The following is a 23328-nucleotide window of genomic DNA, read 5'->3' on the forward strand; positions in this document are numbered from 1 at the left end:
TGCCCATCCCTCACATTCCAGGTACATCCTATACTACAGACATTTTCATTTTTAAAATTGCATCACTATTTTTGTCTCTGTAACTTGCATGCCTTATTGTTTGGGGGTACACTAGTGTTAATTATTGTTCACCTCACCCCAAGCCAGTTCCAAGACTAGGTTAAGGGTGCCCCCCCCTTTGTGGTCCCATAGCATAGCATATGATATACACCTATATCATGGCATTTACCAACTGCACTGTAAATATCTGTCTCCCACACAAGCTTATGAGCTCCTTAAAGGGAGGGGGCTACGTCTTTCATCTCTACATACCTAGTTATTAGAATGTAGGTACTAATAAATGTTTATTGAATTAATACTTGTATAACGTGACACTAATTTACAGCAGCAACAATATATTTATAGAGCTTACATAGTACTTTCACATACATGATCCTATATGATTCTCAGAGACATCCTGTGATTTTGATAGGGCAGGTTTTACGTCCATTTCACAAATGAGGTAACAGCTTCAGTGAACTTAAATGACTCTCTCAAGGTGTTTCAACTAAGTGGTAGAGCCATGGTTGAAATTCAGGTCTTCAGAATGTTACTCTTATACCAACATAATGACAGTGCTCTTCTGACTAAGAGTCATCAAAAGTGTCCTAACATGAAAAACAGTACACCTCAGTTCTGTTGCTAGGGGTAGAAGCATGCATTGCCCACATGCTCTAAGGAAAATTCAATAAATCCTACAGCACTGTCTACAAAATTTCAAGGTATCCCTTGGGTTCCTTTAATTTGTGGTGGTTCTCTGAATACAATACCTTGCCTTCAAAATTGGTTCCCCTTCCTGACTTATTTTTGTTATGGTATCACTATTCTGTCACTCAGGCTTAAAATTTTGGTGTCATTGGTCTTTTTCTGGACTCCAAGTCCTATTAATTCTTCAAATTCTATTCATTTTCTTACACCTCCATTGCTGCAATCAATGCTAGCTAGTTCAAGCTCTTACCACATTGTGTACTAGAAAAATAGAACTAAGCTCTACTTTTCTTCCTTCTTGATTGTACAAAGCACAGCTAGATTAACTTACCCCAAAATTTTGGGTAGTTTCTTAAAGACTAAAGGGGAATAAAACCCTGAAACTTATTTTCAAGGTCCTTCTCAATTTGACTAGTCTATTACATGTCATTCCAATCTTTGCCTCAAACTATAATTGCTCAATTTAATCAATCCCTAAAGGAAAATTAGTCCGATGTTTCCTTAAAAAGTTTTGCTCTTCCCCGATTTATTCCTACACCCAACCACAGATCCAATATACGTATACCTACCCTCTAATATTACTCATAATTTGTGTCATATCTGGTTTCTCTCTTTCCCTTAATTCATACCTTGGTCATTCAGCATTTGGACTATACCATTAATCTTCTGACACCCTGATTGAAGCCTCTCTCCTTCTAACCTCATTAGCTTTCAAAATCCAAGAGTTTGGGTCACTCCTCTACTGTAAAACTTTCAATAATAATAATGGTGATGGCTACCACTGGTTGAGTATTTATCATGTGCCAGGCCAGGCACTGTTCACACACTTTACATGGACTGTCTTCATTAATCCTTCAAAAACCTCCAAATAATACTTTATTAACTATTTTACAGATGAGAACATTGAGACTGGGTGATACTAAATATTCTATCCACAGTGAAAAGGTTAAGGTAGAGCTAGGATTCACTCAGTCAGCCTGACTCTTGAACCTGTGTTCTTAATCATCCAGAGGTTATAGTTTGCTTAAATTTCAATTCCTCAACTTGGTTTGCAAAAGAGCCTTTCCAGCTTCATCTCCTGCCACTACTTGCCAAGCACTTTACACACTACTGTCACCTATTTCAAGCTTTTTAAAAAAGCCTCATGCCTTTCTGCTGCAAGAAATTCTACTCATCCTTCAAGGCCCACCTCAAAACATACTCTCCCAGTGATGCTTTCTCCCTAAATAAGATAGTCAATTTCTTCTGTACAGCTCCAACAGCACTTTGTACCTAATTCATTGTATTGTTTGTTTGCAATAATGTCTCCTCAACTAGACTGCCAGCACTTCAAGAGACTATCTTACTTAATATATTTAATTCAATTCTGTATCCCTGATGCCCAGGATAATGCCTGGTACAAAGCAGGTACTCAATAAATGTTGCACAATAAATGGTCCCAATCATCTGCTGACTGGAATCCTACCCATCCTTCCCGGCCTCTTTCCTCCTACACAAACGCTTGCTAGACCATTCCAGTCCAGAGTCATCACTACCTCCACTGAACTCAAACTTGGTGGCTCTGCCTCTTAGCTCGCAATTATTAATCATACCTATCCTTATGACATATATAACTTTTCATGAGTACTTATTTCCTCAAGGACCAAGACTGTATTTTATATTTTATACTTGTTTTCCTACAGTTTTTAGCATACAGAAGGCATTAAATATTTGCTACTTAATTACTACTTTGAGGTTTCAAAATAACTTTTACATACCAAACAATGATGCCCAATTAGCTTCAGCTTACTTGATCTGTGTATAAACATTTTTATGATAAAATAAAGTCATATGATTGGCACACCTCATTTACTAAATCAAGGTTCTTTTCACCAACTTTTCCTTACAACTCTTGCCAATTCATTCGATAGCTCTAGAACCTGAAGCTTTTGCCTTACTACTGACCAGTTGTATTTCCTCCTTGGCATTTTCCTTCTAAGATGACTTGTTACCACAAGATATTTCTCTCTCTCTCTCTCTCTCTCTCTCTCTCTCTCTCACACACACACATACACACACACACACACACACACACGCACTATTCTCTGTTCCTTGCTTTTCCTAGGACACATGGTACTGATGATTTATTTTAGTATGCTTAACAGTTTAATGGGGGTGGAAAGAAAAAAATCATTTTTAAGAGTTATCTTTTTAGACATGTAACACCACAGATTTTGTAAACAAAAATTAAAATTCAATTTGGTTTAAAGTATAATGAAGTAGAACTAGCAAGAAACATTGAAGTAGCTATGTGACCCCAAGATCTACGTGGTTCATCTAATAATCGGTAATGAAAAATAAGCAATCCTACTAAAGTTAAGGTACTGGAAAACACTTTAGCCAAATGACCTCAGATTTATAAGCAGGGCAGCTGGCAACAGAACCTAACTAAATCATAAGGCTGCCCATCAAAATATATCAGCTTTAAAAACTTCTCACACACACACACACACACACACACACACACACACTTCAACATTTTGGTTCAATCTTAAAATCTGGTAGTTTAAGAGATGAGGTTAATATAACCTAGTAAACAAAGAAAATATATTGAATTCAAAAGAAAATGAGTCACATTGTGTGTGCTAAAATGAACATATACACAATATAGACAATGCACTCTAAGGGATAAATGTGAATTTGTATCAAGATTAACAGATTAAATAATCTCAAGAGACAACCTAGTTTTACAAATCTGGGTACATTTTTAAAGTATCTGGAAAGAGAAGGAAGTACCTGGACAAATCAGGTCAAGTCAATTCAGGGGGGAGAAGGCAGAGCAATATACATAAATTTAGGTTTTTTTGCTTTAATTACCCATATCAATTTTGCTGATGTGGCAGTAAGGCACTCATACAGATACAGTTAACTGTTTTTCCTAGTTTGTTTCTATTTTCCGATTTCCAGTTTCTCATCCTAGCTAAAGAACAGAAAAATGCTTAACAGGAACTAGTTAAGAGGGCTGTACTATCGCACCCTAAACCACCTGGGCTACATCAACTTTAAAACAGAAGAACGTGACCAGAGGCAGCAGCTGGAGTGGGCTCAGAACGAAATCTGCTTTAACTAACCAGGAAACCTAATCACTCATGATCAGTGATGTGGAATTACCACGAATAATTTCAGTGAAGAGCTAATTACACTTATACGTGAATCACCTACAGTATTCCAGTATTTCAAACTTCACATGAAGCAAATTTCCGGCATCTGCTATTAAACACAGAAAGAGCCATATCCCTTTCAAAACCTACATGACCATAACATCCAGGCCTCCTGACTAGAAGTATACGAGTATAAAACTGACAAACAGTAAGTAAAAGTTTCAGGGAGTAAAAGACTACTAGTATTTGATGCCAACGATGGTCCCCTTATCACTACTACTATGAAATGGCACAGTTGCAAAACTAGCACATATTGGACTTTAAAATCTGAATTTTAACAGGTTAAACTTGAGTTGAACTAGCATATATCTTCTCTGTCACCAAATGTAACACTATGGTACAATTTTTGAATGAGGAAGGCAAGAAAGCCCGAAGGTGAAATCTAAAAGTGGGTTCCTGTATGAAAGGTGTATTTCGCAGTAATTTCCAAGGAAGCCAGAGATGAGACTCCATGAGCAGTGCAAACCAGTCTGTTGCAAGCCATCTCTATAAACATATGATCCATATCAGGCATTCCAACGAGCTAACAAATTCCATAAAGAAATGAAAGTTGTTAGGGTGAAGAATATACTGCTGATACATGGTATCTTATATCCATGAGCTCTATTTAACTATAATTTTCTATACCAACAAGGTCCTTTCCTATTTACGTAAATCAAATGGCTTTTATTTCATACCAATCAAACAAGACTGTTTTGGATTCACAACTTACCCCTAAGGAATATGCCTTATGTTTGGAATCTTATTTTCACTGTAGGAAAGCAGTACAAGGAAAACAATACCATATACATGACAAGACGACAAGAAGATTCACAATCATAAGGATAGCATAGGCTCATTGTTCAGGAATGTGACGGGTTGTCCCATCTAATAGGAGAATGTAAAGTGCCCAGGGAAATGAACATGTAACCCAGATACATAGAAAATACATGTCTCTTGTTCCCACCCGCACAGAACTCCAGGATTTCATGACAGGATGAATGCCTGAACTACCAGTCTTTCTTTATTTCTCCCTCTCTTTTTAAAAAGATTTCTCAGGACAAGGATTCCATAAACTCTTTATTCAGCTCATTCCAATGCCTGGCCCAGCTGGATACACTACTGACTGTAAAAAATTATCTATACAAGCCTGGATACAAATCAGTGTTATTAAAGGAGGCTCAAACTGAAAAATTAAAATAACACAAAGGAAAATGGTTCTTGTTTTTAAATATTTTAATGGAAACACATCTGGTTAGATTTCAAAAACTGGGCTTAAGAGTGTTTAAACATTGTGCCAGTATATCTGGGAAGCTGAATAAGAAAAAAAAAAAAAGAAACAAATAAAAGAAATATCTATCTTTCAAAAATAAACAATACAATAAAAAAAAAAACTTTATTCTAAAATGATTTCAATTTATTGACCAAGCTACATGGTAAAGAAAAATCACTCCAAATTGTTTTTCACCTCCACAGCAGTTTGAAGTTGATGGGCTCTCCTAGAGAGCATGGAAATCTCAAGTAACTCTCCATCAGCCCTCAATTTCTCTATTTTAAATCAATCTGCTGACTTGTTGTCGGGAAACGTCCATAAATTCTGCCTCAGCTGAGAAATACTTAACTTTTTCTTTTGGGGAGTGTCTGTGTGTTTGAAGGGGAGCGGTCACCCCTTTTGGCCTTTGACCAAGCAGTGTTGACGGTTTTCTAAGTAAATTCTTCTTCCTATCCACGAAGCTTATTTTATTTATCTTCTATGCTGCCTTTTCTCCATCTGTTCTGCACTAGTGCCGGGGACCCCGAATCCGGCCTCGTCCCTTCACCCTTGTCAATTGCATAAGGCTTCCCCCAATTACCGCGCGGGGTGACACCCGAGGGCCGAGCGCGAACCCCTGGGGCTGGTGTTAACTAGGCGCGGACAGGGCGGAGGACTGTCACTGGGGAGCAAGCGTGGGCCAAAGCCGGGGTGATTTCTGACTGCTCATCGCCCGGCCCCGCGTGGCTGCAGGTCTCCGAGCCCCTTGGTCCGCCCCGGCAAGCTAGGCGTGCAGCTGTCGAGAAGCAGGAAGCTAATCGCGGCCTCTGGGCCGCTTTGACAGGCCGAGTAGGAAAAGAGGGGGTTTACTGCGTCTAAGAGCCTCACCCCTTCGGCTAGGAGACCTCGAGAGCGAAACCCCCGCCCCGGCCTGAAGGCAAGCGAGAGACCGCGGAGCCTCCGCCACCAACACAGCCCAGCCCAGCAGGGGCCCGCCCAGGGGCCACTCCCCAAGGGAGGCAGCCAGTCACTCGTCCGCCCATCCGGGCCCGCTAAGGAGGGGACGGTCTCCCGCCCGTCCTCACACACAGCTCCTCAGGCCAGGCCCCCAGGGCTTCGTCCACCTCTCACCTTTGACGACGCGGTCAGCCCCGGGAGGGGGCGGCGGGGGCGGGGGTGGGGGCGGTGCAGCCCGGGCCGGCTCCGGGGCGGCCATGCTGGGCCCGGGGCTCGGCTAGGCGCTGGGCCGGGCGGGGTTGGGGGCGGGGGCGGCGGCTACCAGAGCCAAGCGGCGGCGCCGCCGGGGAACATGGCGGACCCTCTTTCCCTACAGAGGGGCTAAGACCGGCATGCACCGCGCGTGCGGGGGCGGGGGCGGGGCAGGCTCTAGGGACTTGTGCAAAATTACTGAGGCTAGAGAAACAGGACGAGGCCAAGGGATCAGGTTAAAACTCTGGGCAGGCAAAAGCCAGCGTGAGTGAGGGCTGTCTGTAGCTATAGTTGCTGCGGTGAATAAGTGCTAGGAAACACGACACCGGCTCTCATGGCGCTCCCAGTGTGGTGGGGAGACGTAATCAAACCTCAGAATCTCCTATTAATATAAAAACAAATGTATAACAATTTGGCTACGAGATCTGGGTACTTTGGTTACTAAGGCACAAGAGAAATAGAGGCATTGCAGGTTCTACGGAGAAGTGAGCGTTCAAAATGGAGTTTGAGAGAGAAACCTGGCCCGTGTTTGGAGCCTGGAATTGTCAAGAGTCTGAAGGCTGAGTAAGAATGCAAGTAGAGCAGACTAGGCTCCAAAGGTTAAGAATCAAAACGGGTAAGGGGAAGGGAAGGGATGACACCAAGAGATGTTCAAAGACACTACAGAATTCACCTGAAAAGGACAGTTTTCCTCATGATTCATTCAGAAATTAGCGATTTGGAAGGCAGAGGAGTAAATAGGGAATTGGAAATTAGTTCCTCATAGAAGTACCTCCTGCGGTATTTCTGTGCATACACACAATCCGGGCGGAAGTGACTTACGGAATCTTTACAGGGATGGACATTCGTGGGGAAAGGGGTAGTGGGAGAAGAACTGACGATTAAATCAATAACTATTAGAAGTGTGTATGACACCAGGATGTATGGAGTCATGGATAGAGACCAATGTATCTAATAAGATCTACATATCGTGATGGCACCTGATGCAAGTGGGATGGGGTGAGAAATTCCTGCCCATATCCTGCTTCATATTACATGTGCTCAGAATCTGTTCATAATGGATGGTGATAATTAGGTAAGCAGTGGTCCAAAGGTCTCAGAGAGCACCTTTCTACCTCTTCTTTCTGTCAATCTTGGTGATCCTGAGACCTGGGGTACAACAGAAGGTAAATGCCCAATGGTTATTCTTTGCAAAGGGAGCCCACAAAAATATCTTTTAGAGGGAGGAGGATTTGGGAGTGGAGCAGGGGTGAGATGCATTTTTCTGGCTGAAGTGCAGTAATTCCACAGGGGAAGGGAAGAGGAGGGGCAGCCATGGGATACAAGAGAGCAAGGGATAAAGGGCACATCACAAACTTGTAGAGGGAGGGCACCATGAGTACACAGATCAAGAGCGAGTTTGTAAGAGGAGTTTGAATCCCTAGAAAAATCTCCCTAAGGAAGGAAGGAGAAAGTGTGTGAAGTGTTTAGTGCCTCTTGGCAGGAAAGGGGTGGGAAATGTAGCAGCAGTAATAACAAGGGAAGTCACTCCATTTTAGGGCACATTGACTCCTACCTTGAGTACATATCCTTCAATTCTTTGGCTCTTCACTTTCAGTCAACAGCTACACACACACACACACACACACACACACACACACACACAGGCACAGACACTCACATCTGTTCATGCCATGATTCACTCTTTGGGAGCCCCAGGCCACTGAGAATTGGTATTCCCTGCTTATCCAGGCCTGCCCACCCCATACAAAAGAGCAAGATGGATACACAAGGGATTAAATAAATAATTAAATGACAAGGAATTAAATAGAACTATCTTATATATTTATTAATGAAAAATACTTTACAAAAACAGTATGTTTGGCCCTAAAATAGTTCAGCTGACTGAGGGTTTACAACGGCGACTGAGCAAGTGGCAGTAATGGTTCTGCTGCTGAGATGGGGGTATGTTAGTGTGCCTGACTCCATCTGTTCGGAGGGCAAATGTTCCTATGTTGGCAGTTCCGTATTCTAGGCCTAAGGTTTGGGGGCACAGGGAAGGCAGACAGTCCATAATACCCGGGCAGACAGGCTGCCCTACCACAGGGCTACATGTCCCTCCAAGAACAAGGGATGGGGAAAGGCAAGAGGTCAGGTAATACGGATAGGTGCATAAAACAAAGAATAGAAGTTGGTAGCGCAGTAGGGAACAGAGGATGAGGGCTCAGGTGCAGGTGGGGGCATAAAGTATCCAGGAATAAAATGGTGACCTTAAGAGCCTAAGGAATGGCTAGTGTTCAGAGTAATATGGGTTCATCTTTAAAGTGGCTCAAAGAAAGCCCTAAACAGCAGCTGCTTCCTTTTGCTAGGTGAATGGATGTTGGAATTTCACATAATCCTTCTCAAAGAGCCACATCATGGTAGAGGTTCTTGGCACCTCTTGTGAGATGAGACTAGCACAACCCTAGCAGGGATACAGGGTACCAACACTGCCACACTCCAGTTTAACAGAGAAGGCTGTGGATCCAGGAAAGGAAAAGGGTGACCCTTACCATCTGCTGTGCTGCAGGGCTCTAGCCCTGATCTCTCTTGCAGGGGCATCCGCTAGAACAAACAGAAATTCCTGCCCCCCTGTCCTCCTGTGTGCAGATTGTGGGGCGTAACTGCTTTGCCTCCAGTCATCATCTGGGGGCATATCTACTCTTCGAGGACCAGGGGCTCGAGACACTGGAACAGGACCCGAATTCCAAGCTGATCTCAAGGGTACATGAAGACTGCTTGATGGTGGGGACACAGGGTGAACAATGGGAGGGTGGGAGGGTGAATGGAAAAGATCCCCCCAGGACTGAGCGTGAAGACCCTGGATGCCCTGGCGTCTTTCTGGTAGTGTGGCAGTGTGGGGTAGCTGAAGTTGGCACCCTGGAGGAGTCAGGAATCTGGCCCCAGTATGCTGGCTGGCCTCTGACCATGGTCCCCAGGAGGCATCTGTTCTGGAACGATGCGGGAGACTCCGGTAGTTCAAAGTCCTTCCTGTGTACTTGACCCCTTGGGAAGTTTCACCCCTGTCACACATAGCCAGAAACTGCTGGACACTCCTTGAAGTTCCTGGGAAGAGAAAAGAAATTCAAAGACTGAGCATCTTTAGTAAAGCATTCTCCTTCCCAGAGGACCATTTCTGGCTGTTCTATCCAAATCCTCACCCCTCCAAGAGTACACAGAAGAGGGAAAGAATGAGCCTGGCTTTGCTTTTAATTTCATTAGAAACAAAAATCTTAACATACATCAAAATCAAGTTTTGTACCTCCAACCTGGGCAAATGAAATAGTCTCCTGGATGCTGCCATACTTCTACCTCATTCCACTATAATCCTTCCTCCAACACACACACTCAGCTCTCTAATATTACAAATGTATACTCTCATTGTGACAGCTCTACTCCTAGAGCTAGCACTCCAAACCATCACTCATTTTCTTAACATAGTACCTTCACTCCAGTTAAGCTGTCTGCTTACATTCTTGCTCATTCTCTGAGATCTCTGCTTTTGTTCATACCACTCCTCCAACGTATACAATGTGAAATGCCTTTTCTATACATTAATTACCCTTTACCTTAAACAAGTAACTTTTCAAAAATCACTTCTAAAAAATACTTTCCATTCTTTGTTTCATAGCCCATCAATGTCTGCACTATATTCTTATGTGTATGTAAATATGCATATTCTGATTATTTACACACTGAGCTCTTTGAGTGTCGAGAGCTGCCTTCTTTCTCCCGTATTCACTGTAGCATTTGGTACAGAACAGGCTACAATAATGCTGCCTGTATAACCAGATTCCCCTAACAACTGTCAAAGGAAGCTGGCTATCTGGCTGCTCCACAACGTAATACGAAGTCTGTCTGTCCAGAAGTCTGCTTATTCAAAGCTCCCTAAAATCTGGGACACAAATATCCTCAATACTACTCTGTCTTTTGTTCTAGAACCACAACCACCCCCTGCCTTGGGACGTTTATATCCATAAGCCAAGGTTTCTCAACTTTGGCACTACTGATACATTGGGCTGATAATTCTTTGGGAGGTGAGGGGGTGCAGGGAAACTGCCCTGTGCATTGCAGAATGTTTAGCAGCATCCCTGGTTTCTACCAGTAGCACCTCCCCTTTCCCAGTGAGATTCACTGCCTTAAACTGTAAATTCAACACATGAAGAGGAAAAGAAGCAAATCTTGCTATGAAGAAAGCCAGAAAGTGCTACCCACCTTCCCCAGGACTATCTGGGTCTGTATACACAGCATGGGTATTCCATGTACAGGGCCTTTCCACGTTTCCCATTCACTCCTTGTCCTCCTAGACCATCCCTCAACTGAGACTCAGAAGTTCGAAGGAGAGAAAACTAGCTAATAGAGATGACACTTTCTGTTTTGGGGGGGTCCTAAAGACTGGGTATTAACTTCCCTTGGTCACTTAACAGCTTATCCTATCATGACTGAAACAGTTTACTTTCATAGGTAGTTAAGATTCTGAGAACTCTGGTCTAGACCCTTAGTCTAGAACCATGTTCCCCAAGAAATGATGCAGTCAGAATTCATCTCGATCAATGCTTGATCTTAAAGCAGTAATTCATATCTCGTTATAATCCCACCTTGGGACACACACACACACACACACACACACACACGTACACTGATTTGATCCTTTAGGTCCCTGGAAAGGTACTACATTCTGGCATACTGGCACATAACATTAGATTTTGGGAGAGTTACCTGGGAGTCTATGGGGCTCCCCTGCCACGCTGGGCAGCAAGACATCTGGGGGCAGGAACTGTGGTTGGGGTGGGTAGAGTTGGGGACCAAGGAGAAACACAGGAGGGTCATGGATGACAGGGAGGGAAGAGGAGCTGGAACAACGGTGCCCGGTTTCCAAAGGCTTTTTCCTCGAGTTTGATGAATCCTTATAATGAGACAACAAAAAAAACATAGAGATGAAGATTAACACACAGCAGGATATGGTTGGGTAAACACAATGAGGCAAACGGGGAAATGGAGGGAACTAGAATGCAAACATGCCTGTGTTGGTCTTTAGCAAACTCCTTAATGCTAACAATAGAGTTAGAGAGATTGAGATAAATTTAAAAACAGAAGAAATGAGAGAAAAATTCAGAAAGAAAATTCTATACTCTCTCTTAAATTGGAAACCAAAATGTCTCCGTAAATGTACAAGCAAGAACTCTAGTACTCCATTTTCTCTCCTGTCACCATTACAATCCACAGTCTCGTTTGCCTGTCAAGTTTGTACCCACTGATGCTTATGTCCTGCTCTATGCTCCATTGGTCATTCACTTTTGTGGCAAAGTCTCAGAAATAGCCCCTTTAACATGGGAAACACTAATGTGTCCATAATTGAACCAACATTCTTCCTAACTCCTCCTCCTGGTACCACACTTTCCTGTCACCTGGACTCAAATGTTGACATTGCCCTTGATGGTGGACTTCTAATCCACAATTCCATCAGTTGCCTTTGCAAGTACTGTCATTTTTACCTATAGGTTTCATATTGAAACTCAGCTGGACCACTGCAACAGCCTACAATTTGACCTTCCTATCTCTAACCCATTGCCTCCTTACTTGGAGCCAGCAAGTTTCTATGTGATATGGCAGCGCTGATCTTTCTCACCTCGTCTCCTAACATTCCTGTGCCTTTTACATTCTAACCTTCTTAATGTTCTTCCAACACACCAACAAGCTCATTCCACCTCAAACCCTTCCCTGACTGCTCCTGTCACCTGGAATGTCTCCCTTCTTATCACTGAGGTCTCTGATTACTTCCAATTTCCCTCACTACTCTATCAAAAATAGCCCTGAGAATAACCAGTTACCTCTTTACTCCTCATCCCCTTGCTTTATTTTATTCTTTATCACACATTGTCTTGGATTTACTTGTCTTTCTCCCTTAGAGAATACGTTGCTTTTCACTCCAATATCCCCAGCACCATGAACAGCACCTGGAACGTTACAGGCACTTAATAATACATTAAGTAAAATAATCTATAGGTCAGTATGTTTTATTTCCTTTACTAGATTGTAAGCTATTCAAGGACAGATGTGTGTTCTTTCATCAGTGTGCTCATAGCACCTATGAGAACATGGCACGTCATAGGCATTTACGATCTAGCCTAAGGACCAAGTCCTCTCAGCGTGTGACACAGCCAACTATTCCTTTCTCCTGGATAGAAGAAAGTAATACCACACATCCCGGGTTTCCCCTCTATCTCTCTGGTCTCTTTTACTAAGTGTCCTTTTAGTGTTCTTCAGAAGAACCACCTTAAATCTGATACCCTTCAGGGACATATCTTGGCTCCTCTCTTTTCGCAATACTCTTTTCCTCTTTTCAATGGCTGGGAGTCTCAAATCTCAATTTTAAACCTGTATGTTTCACATCCAAGGCCTACCAGATACCTCCACTCAAGCTTAATATATCCAAAATTGTACAAATCTCTTCCCTTAAATATATTCACTTCTCTTCCCTCAAATACATCATCATCAATCAACCCATAATTCCTGGACATGATCCTTGATTCTCCTTCCCCCATATCCAGAAAGGTAGGCACCAAGTCCCATGGATTTTTACTCCTTAACTGGCTCTCCAATATGTCCACTTCTATCTTCCCAAACTTCTTACTGTGGTTCATGATATAACCCTTGTTTATATTCTTTCCAGTCTCACTTGCCAATACTCTGTCCTTCCCTTGACAGACTCTAATCCTGCCATACCAAAGTAGCTTCTTTTAATTCAGTTATTATCTGCTTCAGCTCCCTTTACCTGCTATGCATTTTTTTCCAGGAAGCCCTCCCTAATCCCTCAAGCCTGGTTTAGATGTCCCTTCTATTATGCTTCCACAGCATTAAATCCTGTCAAATAACAGTTTACTTCTCTGCCTCCTTCAGCAAACTGTGAAGTCCACGAGAGCAGGGACTACACATAGCTCACTTGCCCATGTATCCTCAGCACCTGGCACAACACCTAGAACAGAAGCTCAGTAAGCATCCGTTTAAAAGAACGAATCAGTGAACAAATAAATAGTACAGAAGTCAAGAGAAAGCAAGCCAAATCTCCTAGGAAAGTAATCGTTTGCCATTAAATGCATTAAACGTGTATGAGAAGGAATACTGGGCAGGAAAAGACTACCTTTTCCAAAAAAGAATGGCAAACTGTTCAGAGTTGTTTAGGAACTTCTTTCTGAATAATAATGTGGAAAAAATGACTGCCTCTTGGAAGAGAAACTGGATTTGAAGGCCCGGTAGAACTGAGACTTAGTTTTCACTCCATACCTTTTGTACCTTTTTATTTTTATACCACATATTTAAAACCTGTTTTTCAATTTTCATTGAATTGACCTAGTGAACAAGCTTCAATGTCCTGGAGCTTTGCATCCGACCTCTATTGTAATGAAAACTCAAGTTGCCTTGGGCCAGTGGGTGAAATTCTCAAAAGGCACGATTTATAAACCCAGCCATGGAAACTATTGGAGTTTGTTTATCTCTGCTGACTTGGGTGTCTCTGTCCCTTCCACCAACAGATTACTGCATTTATTATGTAAGAAAGGCCTCGAGGAGGAGGAGTTTAAATCATTTTCCTTTTCGTGCTAATGCACACGCTTCATTTCAGCTTGAAATCACACTGTACCTTATTCAATCATGTACTGGGATGGGGAAGAAAAGACAAAACAATACTCCATCCCATCCATCTCTTCTCTTCTTTGATTAGCGAAATGGATTGTGACCCAATCAGAAGCCACTGCTTCTGAGACTCCTTTCAAGGTTACCAGGATGCTTCCCGTCCTGGAGAACCCTGTAAAACACCTTGCAGAACTGCTATAGGGAAGGGACATTCCTCTGGGCTCCAACTAAATGTGTGTCAATAAAATAATGACCATGTGTCCTCATTTTTGCTGAGAGCACATGACTTGTCCCCAAATTACAATCTTCAGTTTCTTCTGCCCCTTCACTTGGATTATGTTTTACCTAGCAAGAGAAAGGGCGCTCTGAATAGACAGATCTTGATTCTACTCATAAAATTGTGGGAAGACACTGGGGCCTCCTCCCTCTCTACGACAACCATGCCACTGAGACTGCGTCAGATGCAGCACATCGTGCTTATCATCCCGACACTCCCTTCCAGGGCCTTGGCAAGGTGAGGCCTTCAGGTGCAGACACGTACAGGCAGTCATGTAACACCAAAGCTATGGTTTTCGCAGACCCTGTTCCCAGGAATATGGGAGAGACTAGGGTAAGACTCACTAGTAAAGACCTGATATATTTGAAAGGTAGTGCCCATGTGGCAATCTCTTCATTCAAAAGAAGCTCAATCGTAGACCGTGTTCTCCTCTAATAGCCCACATTACCATGCCTCTGCCTTACCACCAAACCTACCACTCATATCTCTCCACAGTTCCTTCCAACACATCACCCCATGCCCAGCACTTTAGCACCTAAGGCTGCTACCTGAGAAGCAGGCGCTATGCTGGCTTCATGGAGACTATGCTCCATTTCTGCTGTTGGGGTCTTTGAGAGACCAAGGCCAGGGGCTGAATGCAACCTTCTCCCCATGCCATCTGCAGAGCCTGGGGAGAAAAACAAAAATACAAGTTGAAGACACTTCATCTCTGTAGAGCCCGAACTCTGAGCCGGGCAGCACATAACTCAGGAGTTCTTGTTTCATTAAATAATAAACATGCATCCCTGACTCTAATGGAGAATGTAGAAACAGGAGTTTCAGAACATGGGTAGTTTCTTATAGGCCACCAGGGTCTGAGGACACAGGCCTTGAAGAATCCTGTGGAAAAGGGGCTCTGTGGACAGAGCTGAATGTCCCTATCTTGCCTCACTTCATTTTTGTAAACACAATTAACTTTGCTGCTGTCAGACTCGGGCCCAAGACTGATATATACAGAGGAAATTTTTCTGACATAGTGATTCTCTAGAACGTCTGTGATAACAAAGGAATCTATAAATATTATCTCCAGTCTAGTTAGAAACTGAAATGATCATAGTAATCATCTATCAAACATCATCCTTTTACATAACAGGAAAATGAGTTCCAGGGTCTTACAGGTATTAAGTGGTTTAATCAGTATTAAAATTCAAGTCTCTCGATTTTTACTTCCTGTTACTATTACGAGCACAAGCTCTTCAGGAACATTTTGTATGTGTAATGCTTTTTTAGTTCCCCCATTAGCTTCTCTCAATCACTTAAATTATAAACAACTACTAAATGCTTATCTCTTCCTCAAAATCTTGCTAGACAGTTAAGAGAAGAGCTGCTCCAAACTGGGTACATGACCCCCAAGGGGCTTGCTGTCCCGATACAACTAATTAAGCCTGCCGTTCTGAAAGGGCATGTGTTCTTGACCTACATTTGATATATAGATTTATGTCTATTGCCTATTCATGTCTTGATTTGATATTGTGATTGTAATATATGTTATCCTGGCTAAAGCAGGATATTGCTGACACAAAGCTAGAAGGCCAGTTATTTGTCATGTTTCCTGGTACTTACATGCAGTGGTTCTCATATCACCTCAGACTCATCTAGGAGCTTTAACACACGCAGCTGCCAGTACCTCTCCACAGACATACTGAATCGGAATCTTTGTGGTTGGAGCCTGGGAATACTTATTTTTAAAAGGCTTCCCCAAAAAGTATGGGAGAATATCCTCAAACATTATTTATGAAATATAAAATGTTACAGTCTTCCTAAAATGTAATCTAGAAATATCAATTAAAATTGAAAACATATTTACCCTCCTATCCAACAATTGTACTCCTGGGAATAAGAAGCAAAAATACTAGTTTATTATGGCATTGTTTGTAGTGGCCAAGAACTAGAAATAAAGTGATACCCATCTACAGCAGAATGTGCCTAAATACATTATGGTATCCTCAATATCAAATATTGCCCAGCCACTAAAAAATAAATTGAGTTAAATTAGATGACTTGGAGGGATTTTCATCCAGTGTTACTGAGTTAAAAGACAAAAGTCTGTATTATCCCCAAACAGAAAAAACACTGTATATGTATATCTGCAAAGGATTTTATGAACAGAAAAATACAGAAATATGCATATTCTATTATTACCTGGAAAGGTGGTAGATAAAAGGTAGGGACTGATGTGAAGGACAGATAAACAGAAAAATTGTCCATAATAAAAACAGCATGTGTGCTGGGATCCCGTTAACGTAAAATTATTTCTCTGGTTTTTAAAAAGCCACTCCTCAGGTGACTCTGATGGGCAGTCAGATTTAAGAATTACAGCTGTAATGATCAGAATCGGGAACTCCTTAATCAAGTCAAGTGTGATTCCTAGAAACGGTGGCAGCCATTGAAACCTCCTGAAGGGAGGAGACTCCGATTCCTTTAAAGATATTGAAGGAGAGGTGGAGGTGGCCTTCTGAAAGGAGTACTGTTGAGGGGACCTCTGGATTTGATAGAAGGTAGAATTAAAATGATATCTACGACAGACCAATAGTAACAAGAAAGGTTACCAGACATTATGTACTGCCTGACATGCTATAAGAAGTACAAAGTACTAACCTATGAAGTACTTTTATTTTTAAAAAATTGTACCTGATTTTAATAAAGTCTCTAGCCTTAAGTACCAAGTACAGGAAAAACAGGCACTAGAAGGACATGTTTAGGGGGGGAAAAAAAAAGAACGAAAGCTCTATTAGAATATAATCAGCAAAACCTAGAATGTGGAAGACAAATGGCCAAATTTCTTCAACAAATAAATGGCAAGGGGGTAAAAAGATACAGAAATCGTGCAGGCTAAAAAAAAGTCTTGAGGTGTATTAACAAAATGCAATGTGTGAATCTTGTTTGAATCCTGATTAGAAATAAACCACCTGTGAAAATACATCTATGGGACAACTGAGAAAATTTGAATACTGGTTACTGTGTAATATTAAGAAATTATTGTTAAATTTTTAGCTTACATAATGTTATAGTTTTGCCTTTGAAAATCATTTTTATTTCTTAGAGATACATTCTAAACTATTTATGCATGAAATAATATAATGTCTAGGATTTGCTTTAAAATAATCCAGTGGGAAAAGGAAAGGAGAGGGTGCTACAGCTAAATCAATACTGGCCATATGTCAATAAATCGGCCAAGATAATCATCATGGAAGCTAGTGGTACCTACATGGGGGGGGGGCGGGGGGGGGCGGGCGCTATTATAACATTTATTCTTACTCTTTACTTTTGAATATGTTGAAATTTTCCATAACGAAGTTATTTTTAAGATGATGTCTGCCCAACTTTAAAATACTATGAAATAGGTCAAGGGCAGTATTTGTATAACTCTTTAGGAAGTGTACTCATGTCAAAATTAATCCAGTCTCAAACACCATAATACTATATGATTCCATAAATGTCCAAAGTAGACAAATCTATAGACAGAAAATAGGTTAGAGGTTGCCTGGGACCCGGAGAGACGGGTAGGGGTAAATAGAGTGACTATTAATAGGTACAGGCTTTCCTTCTAAGGTGATGAAAACACTTTAAAATTGATTGTGCTGATGGATGGACAACTCTGAATATACTTAAAAAAACCTTTTGTACACTCCAAGGGAATTGTATGGTATGTAAATTATATTATCAATAAAGCTTTTTTAAAATAAGTCATACAGAGAAAGACAAATACTATATTATCTTACTTGTATGTGGAATCTAAAAAAAAGCCAAGCTCATAGAAACATAGAATGGTAGTTGCCAGGGGCTGGGGGTTGGGGGAAATGGGTAGATGTTGGTCAAAGGACACAAATTTAACTATAAGATGAATAAGTTCTGGAGGTCTAATGTATAGCATCATGACTGTAGTTAACAATATTGTATTATATACCTGAAAATTGTGAAGAGAACAGACCTTAAATGTTCTTACCACAAAAGAAATTGTGATTATGTGTTGTGATGGTTGTGTTAACAAACCTTATTGTGGTAATCATTTTAGCAATATATACATGTATCAAATCATCACACTGTACACCTTAAATTTATACAATGTTATCTGTCAACACACATATCAAAAAATATGGGGGGGAAAGTAATTTGTACTTAATGCTTTACGGTAAGATAAAGGCCTCCCCCAAAGATACATTCTGTCATATGTGGATCCTAATTGGCATTTTCCTTCATCATCTACTACCTGATTTATTCTACTTAATCACTTTATCATTTTATGTCATGTCAGTTCTTAAAGACTCAATTTAAAACAGAGACTCTAACCAAAATAAAGGCAAGTTTGGTTTGACAACTATTTTGAGAACTGATTCATTAGATCGATTTTTAAATTAGTTTTTGTTCAGTATTAGGTAAAAAGTTAATGGTTGGTAGGCACTACTTCACATTGTTTTTAGAAGTATAATCTTCCTGAAGGCTAATTGGCCAGTATGTATCAAGAGATTAATTTTTAAAGTTTATAACCTTCAACTGGTTACTATCCTTCTAAAAATTTATTCTAAGGAGCTTACCAGAAATGTGGTCAAGCATGTAAAGTATATTCATCACAGTGCTATATTATTAAAAAATTCAACCATTGAATTTTGTTGTATATTCATATATAGTATATTATAGTCATTAAAAATAGGTTTTATCAAAGGGAAAAATGCTCATGGATATAATGTAAGAAAATTCATGGGAGTAAATTGTGTGTATGTGTGTGTATATATGTACACATATATATATACACATATACATGTATATATGATCCTACTTTTTGTAAAAACAAAACAAACTATATAGTATATGTACATAAAAAAACAAAGCCAGAGTAAATGTGCGAAATTATTAAGAGTGGGATTATCAGTGATTTTTGTTACTTTATATATTTCAAAACTATCTATGAAATGAAAAATGTGGCTGTTTTGGGTAATATAAGGGTGTTTTGTTTTGTCTTGTTTTTTAAAGATTTTATTGGGGAAGGGGAACAGGACTTTATTGGGGAACAGTGTGTACTTTCAGGCCTTTTTTTCCAAGTCAAGTTGTTGTCCTTTCAATCTTAGTTGTGGAGGGTACCGTTCAGCTTCAAGTTGTTGTCCTTTCAGTCTTAGTTGTGGAGGGTACAGCTCAGCTCCAGGTCCAGTTGCCATTTTTCTAGTTGCAGGGGGCACAGCCCACCATCCCTTGCGGGAGTCGAACCAGCAACCTTGTGGTTGAGAGGATGCACTCCAACCAAATGAGCCATCCAGGAGCTCAGTGGCAGCTCAGCTCAAGGTGCCGTGTTCAATCTTAGTTGCAGGGGGCACTGCCCACTGCCCCTTGTGGGACTCAAGGAATTGAACTGGCAACCTTGTGGTTGAGAGCCCACTGGCCCATGTGGGAATCGAACCAGCAGCCTTCGGAGTTAGGAGCATGGAGCTCTAACTGCCTGAGCCACCGGGCCGGCCCTTGTTTTGTTTTTGTAAAATAATGTTTGACAGTCAATTAGTTCAATTTTAATTGCAAAGTATTCTTTTGTATGTTTATTATTAATTCTTAGAACACTTGACATCTGTGTATTCTTTCTCCCTTATATCAGGAAACCAGTTGAGGCCGACTCCAGCTCTTCCTCAGTCTTCAGAACCTTCCCATGCTACCCTGTCCCGTGCACATAAGGCGCACTTAATAAATGTTATTGCAAAGTCTACACTAGGATGCAGACCCTAAAAGCCATATCTTAATATCAAATCTCATATTTATGTGGTATCTCCCTTACAGCTCCTGGGAGCATAGTAGGTACTCAATAAACACTTGTTTGGCTATAATTAAACATGGGTTGGCAGCATGCAAGGAGCCTGTACCGTTATGGAAACTGTCACACCCGAGCTGAACATAAAGTTCTCCAAGTTCAATTTCACAGAATCATACATATTTTAATACTTGGAAGTTATCTTAAAAAAAATAATCATTGAACCAATTGTCTCTTTTTTACAGGTAAATACTGGGCTCTGGGATATTAGGTGACTTGTCCAAATTTATACTGACAGTTAATGATGGAGCCAGAACAACAGTTCAGGCTTTGGAGTTCTTAAGTGCATCAATCTAAGTTATAAGTATTCTTCATTCATTAAATTTCCAGAACTATGTCTGTGACGTGCATTTGAGTGTAGACTTCACTCTTCACCCAATACCGTCTCCCGAAGAGTCATACCACAATGAAAATTCTAAGCCGGGCAGTTCCTGCAGGGATCATATTGCTGGTTTAGTATGATCTGGAAATGCCCTTTGGAGACTTGGTTCAATTTGAACATCCCTGGTGCAAGTTGGATCTGGAAGCTGGGTCTGGGGATTGCTTCAGCTCCTAAGCCACACAAGGATGACTTTTCCTCTCAGCCTCCTTGCCATGCTGAGTCACTCTCAAAGACCTATGAGCCACTGCTTAGCACTACACTGAAGAAGCCCTGGGCATATACTCTGTCTTTCAAAGGAGGGAACTACGGTGTTTCCCCCAAAATAAGACCGGGTCTTATATTAATTTTTGTCCCATTAGGGCTTATTTTCAGGTGATGTCTTATTTTTTTCATGTACAACAATCTACATTTATTCAAATACAGTCATGTCATCTTATCTTAGAACATCATCATAACGTACTAAATGCATCCGTCTGGCTAAGATCTTAACTGGGGCTTATTTTCGGGGTAGGTCTTATTCTCGGGGAAACACGGTAGCTCATGAGTGATGATTTTGTCCCCATTCTTCACTCTAGCCAGAAAAATGTTTCGCCCCGTGCTTTATGAATAAAGTCAGACGCTTTACCACTACCTCCTAAGCTAGGGATAGCGTTTGGACAGAACACCACTCCCTCCGATCCTGTCCTCATGCTTTCAGCTTGTATATGTCCCCCAACCCCCTTACCCGTTGTTGCATTCTTACCTGTTTGGCTATGTGGGTGCCGGGCCACATCCTGCTGTCCCCATGCAGAACAGCCAGCTTGAGAAGCCTGAAGACTGGCCTGGTAGAGAGACTCCAATTCTGAGGTCTCCTGCTCTGTGTCTTGGTTCCAGTGTGGATGCAAAAAGATGTGGTTTCTTTCCGGATAGGCCACACAGGTACGGGGATTGTTGGGGGAGGACTTCATTCCTGGCCCAGGGACCTCAGGTTTAAGCTGAGAATCACAGAGCCTTGTGACATTCACCCAGGAATCCAAAGGCAAGGAAGTCCCCAAGTCACTATTGCTGCCTGGCTCCTTAGGCCTAGCATCTCTCCCGTGAGAGGGCTTCCCTTGGTACATACCTGCCTCTGCCAACCTGGGCTGTCCTCCCCAAGAAGCTTCACCATTAGGTAGCCCAGAGTTCATGGCAAGAGAAGCATGATCAGCAGGCTCTTCCCAGGAAGGAAGCCTGTCCCTGCCACCCACAGCGGGCTGCTGTTTTGCCCAAGGCCAGTGGCCTTTCCCTTGACCCTGTGGGAAGGGAGGCTTAGCATCAGCAGGGCAAGAATTCTTCCTTATACTATTTGGCAAACTTCTATCCTGGGAACCTGCACCATCCCTTGGGGAGGCGCCTTGCATCCTCTGGAACTGCTCTGCCAGAGAGCGAACAAGCCCCTTTGTGCCCGGAAACTCTGGCCTACAGGGCTCCTCGCTGCCTCCGTCCACTTTTGAAGTCAATAAAGTTTTGAGACTTTTGGCTGGGAGGCATTGGTTAGTTTTCTGCACAGCATCAGGAGAGTGAAGCACAGATGAGGAAGCAGCAGGCATCACAGGGGGGTAGGCTCTACATGGGGGGAGGCTGGGCTGAGCGGATGGACTTGCAGGGCGACAGCCCAGGCTGTGTGCATCTCCTCTCTCACAGGTGGCTGTTCCGGGTGGGTGCGAATAAGGCATCACCTGGGATGAGTCAGCAGGATCCCTCTTTTCTTGGATTAACTGTTCTTGATCAATGCCTCTTCCTTCTTGAGGGGGGAACCTGGTGCAGCTGCTGTTGTCACCCCTGTAGCTTTGTAGCTTACCCTCTGGTATAGCCAGCGGTTCCCAACCGTGAGGAGAATTCTTCTCAGTCCTCTCTGGTGTTTTAGGTAAGCCCTGCCTGGGGAACACAGAGGGCTCAACACTGTCCACCTCAACTGAAGTAAGAAGGTTCGAGGCAGACCTAACGGGGGGATTGTGCTGTGAGGCAGACAGGTCAGATGACTCGGGGAATACTGATGAGTGTGACTCATGGCAGGAAGCAGGTGAGTAGACGAAAGAACTGGCCCCAAATTCTATATTCGTGTAGGGTTCCAGTTGGGCCTCCCGGCTTAGCAATACTTGGAGCGGGACAGGTTGTTCACTGAAATAAATGGAGAGAGCCAGTCATAAGTTGCCTTGAATAATGAGATCAGCTACAAAAAGAACTGTTCATTTGGTTCCCATTTCTAGCTATCCACAGAGGGAATAGTGAAAATAAATGGAAAGACAAGCACGAGTAAAATCAACAGTTCGGAGATTCACAAGAGAAGGCACAGCTCACACTCAATTAACAAGCAATATTAATCCTTTTTATTACATTCCCTCACCAAAGTTACACACAGTAATATTAAATAAAGCCCTTGCCAATATTCTTCACTACCTTTAAAGCCCTATTCCAATATTATACGTACTTGCAAATGAAAAAACAAAAATTGCTAGTCCCACATGCACATGACATGGAAAGTAAGCAAAGGCTGGAAATCACTCATACCTGGGGTATGAGTCCTGAGAGGCAGATCAGTCAAAAGAACCAAAAAGCCACATTTACAGAGGACAGGATGATTTGGGCTCATGGGATTACATAGAAATCAACCATTTCAAGTGTGTTTTCATAATCTGGATTTGGTTGTATTTCTCACTAAGATGTTCCCAAAGTAATGCAATGTGACTGTGTCAAGATTTGGGAATGGGAGTAGGGATTAACTGCATTTAGTTGGTTTCTCACTAACTGTTTTGTATTTCTGACCTAAAAAAATATGTTAGA

General features: G+C 41.9%; 2 protein-coding genes across 21 annotated transcripts in view; both read right to left on the bottom strand.

The window, feature by feature from the left end:
• Positions 1-6513, bottom strand: part of PPP3CB (protein phosphatase 3 catalytic subunit beta) — a 44296-nt gene extending 37783 nt beyond the window's left edge. For all 7 annotated transcript variants that reach the window (XM_019745898.2, XM_019745897.2, XM_019745894.2 and 4 more), the window contains exon 1: positions 6310-6513. In XM_019745898.2, the coding sequence (XP_019601457.2) occupies positions 6310-6394 (85 nt within the window). In that variant the 5' untranslated portion in view covers positions 6395-6513. The remainder of the gene's footprint in view (positions 1-6309) is intronic.
• A 1676-nt stretch (positions 6514-8189) lies between these two features.
• The window catches only part of USP54 (ubiquitin specific peptidase 54), a 119099-nt gene continuing 103960 nt past the window's right edge, over positions 8190-23328 (bottom strand). For 13 of the 14 annotated variants that reach the window (XM_019745795.3, XM_019745799.3, XM_019745793.3 and 10 more), the window contains 4 exons: positions 21269-22665; positions 14863-14981; positions 11125-11311; positions 8190-9471 (listed from right to left, as the gene is read on the bottom strand). In XM_019745795.3, coding sequence (XP_019601354.3) covers positions 8915-9471; positions 11125-11311; positions 14863-14981; positions 21269-22665 — 2260 coding nt within the window. In that variant the 3' untranslated portion in view covers positions 8190-8914. The remainder of the gene's footprint in view (positions 9472-11124; positions 11312-14862; positions 14982-21268; positions 22666-23328) is intronic. The other variant, XM_074339588.2, reaches the window with a different exon arrangement.

Source organism: Rhinolophus sinicus, chromosome 15, assembly GCF_057876585.1.
Source record: "Rhinolophus sinicus isolate RSI-liver-muscle chromosome 15, RSI-T2T, whole genome shotgun sequence".
Lineage (NCBI taxonomy): Eukaryota > Metazoa > Chordata > Mammalia > Chiroptera > Rhinolophidae > Rhinolophus > Rhinolophus sinicus.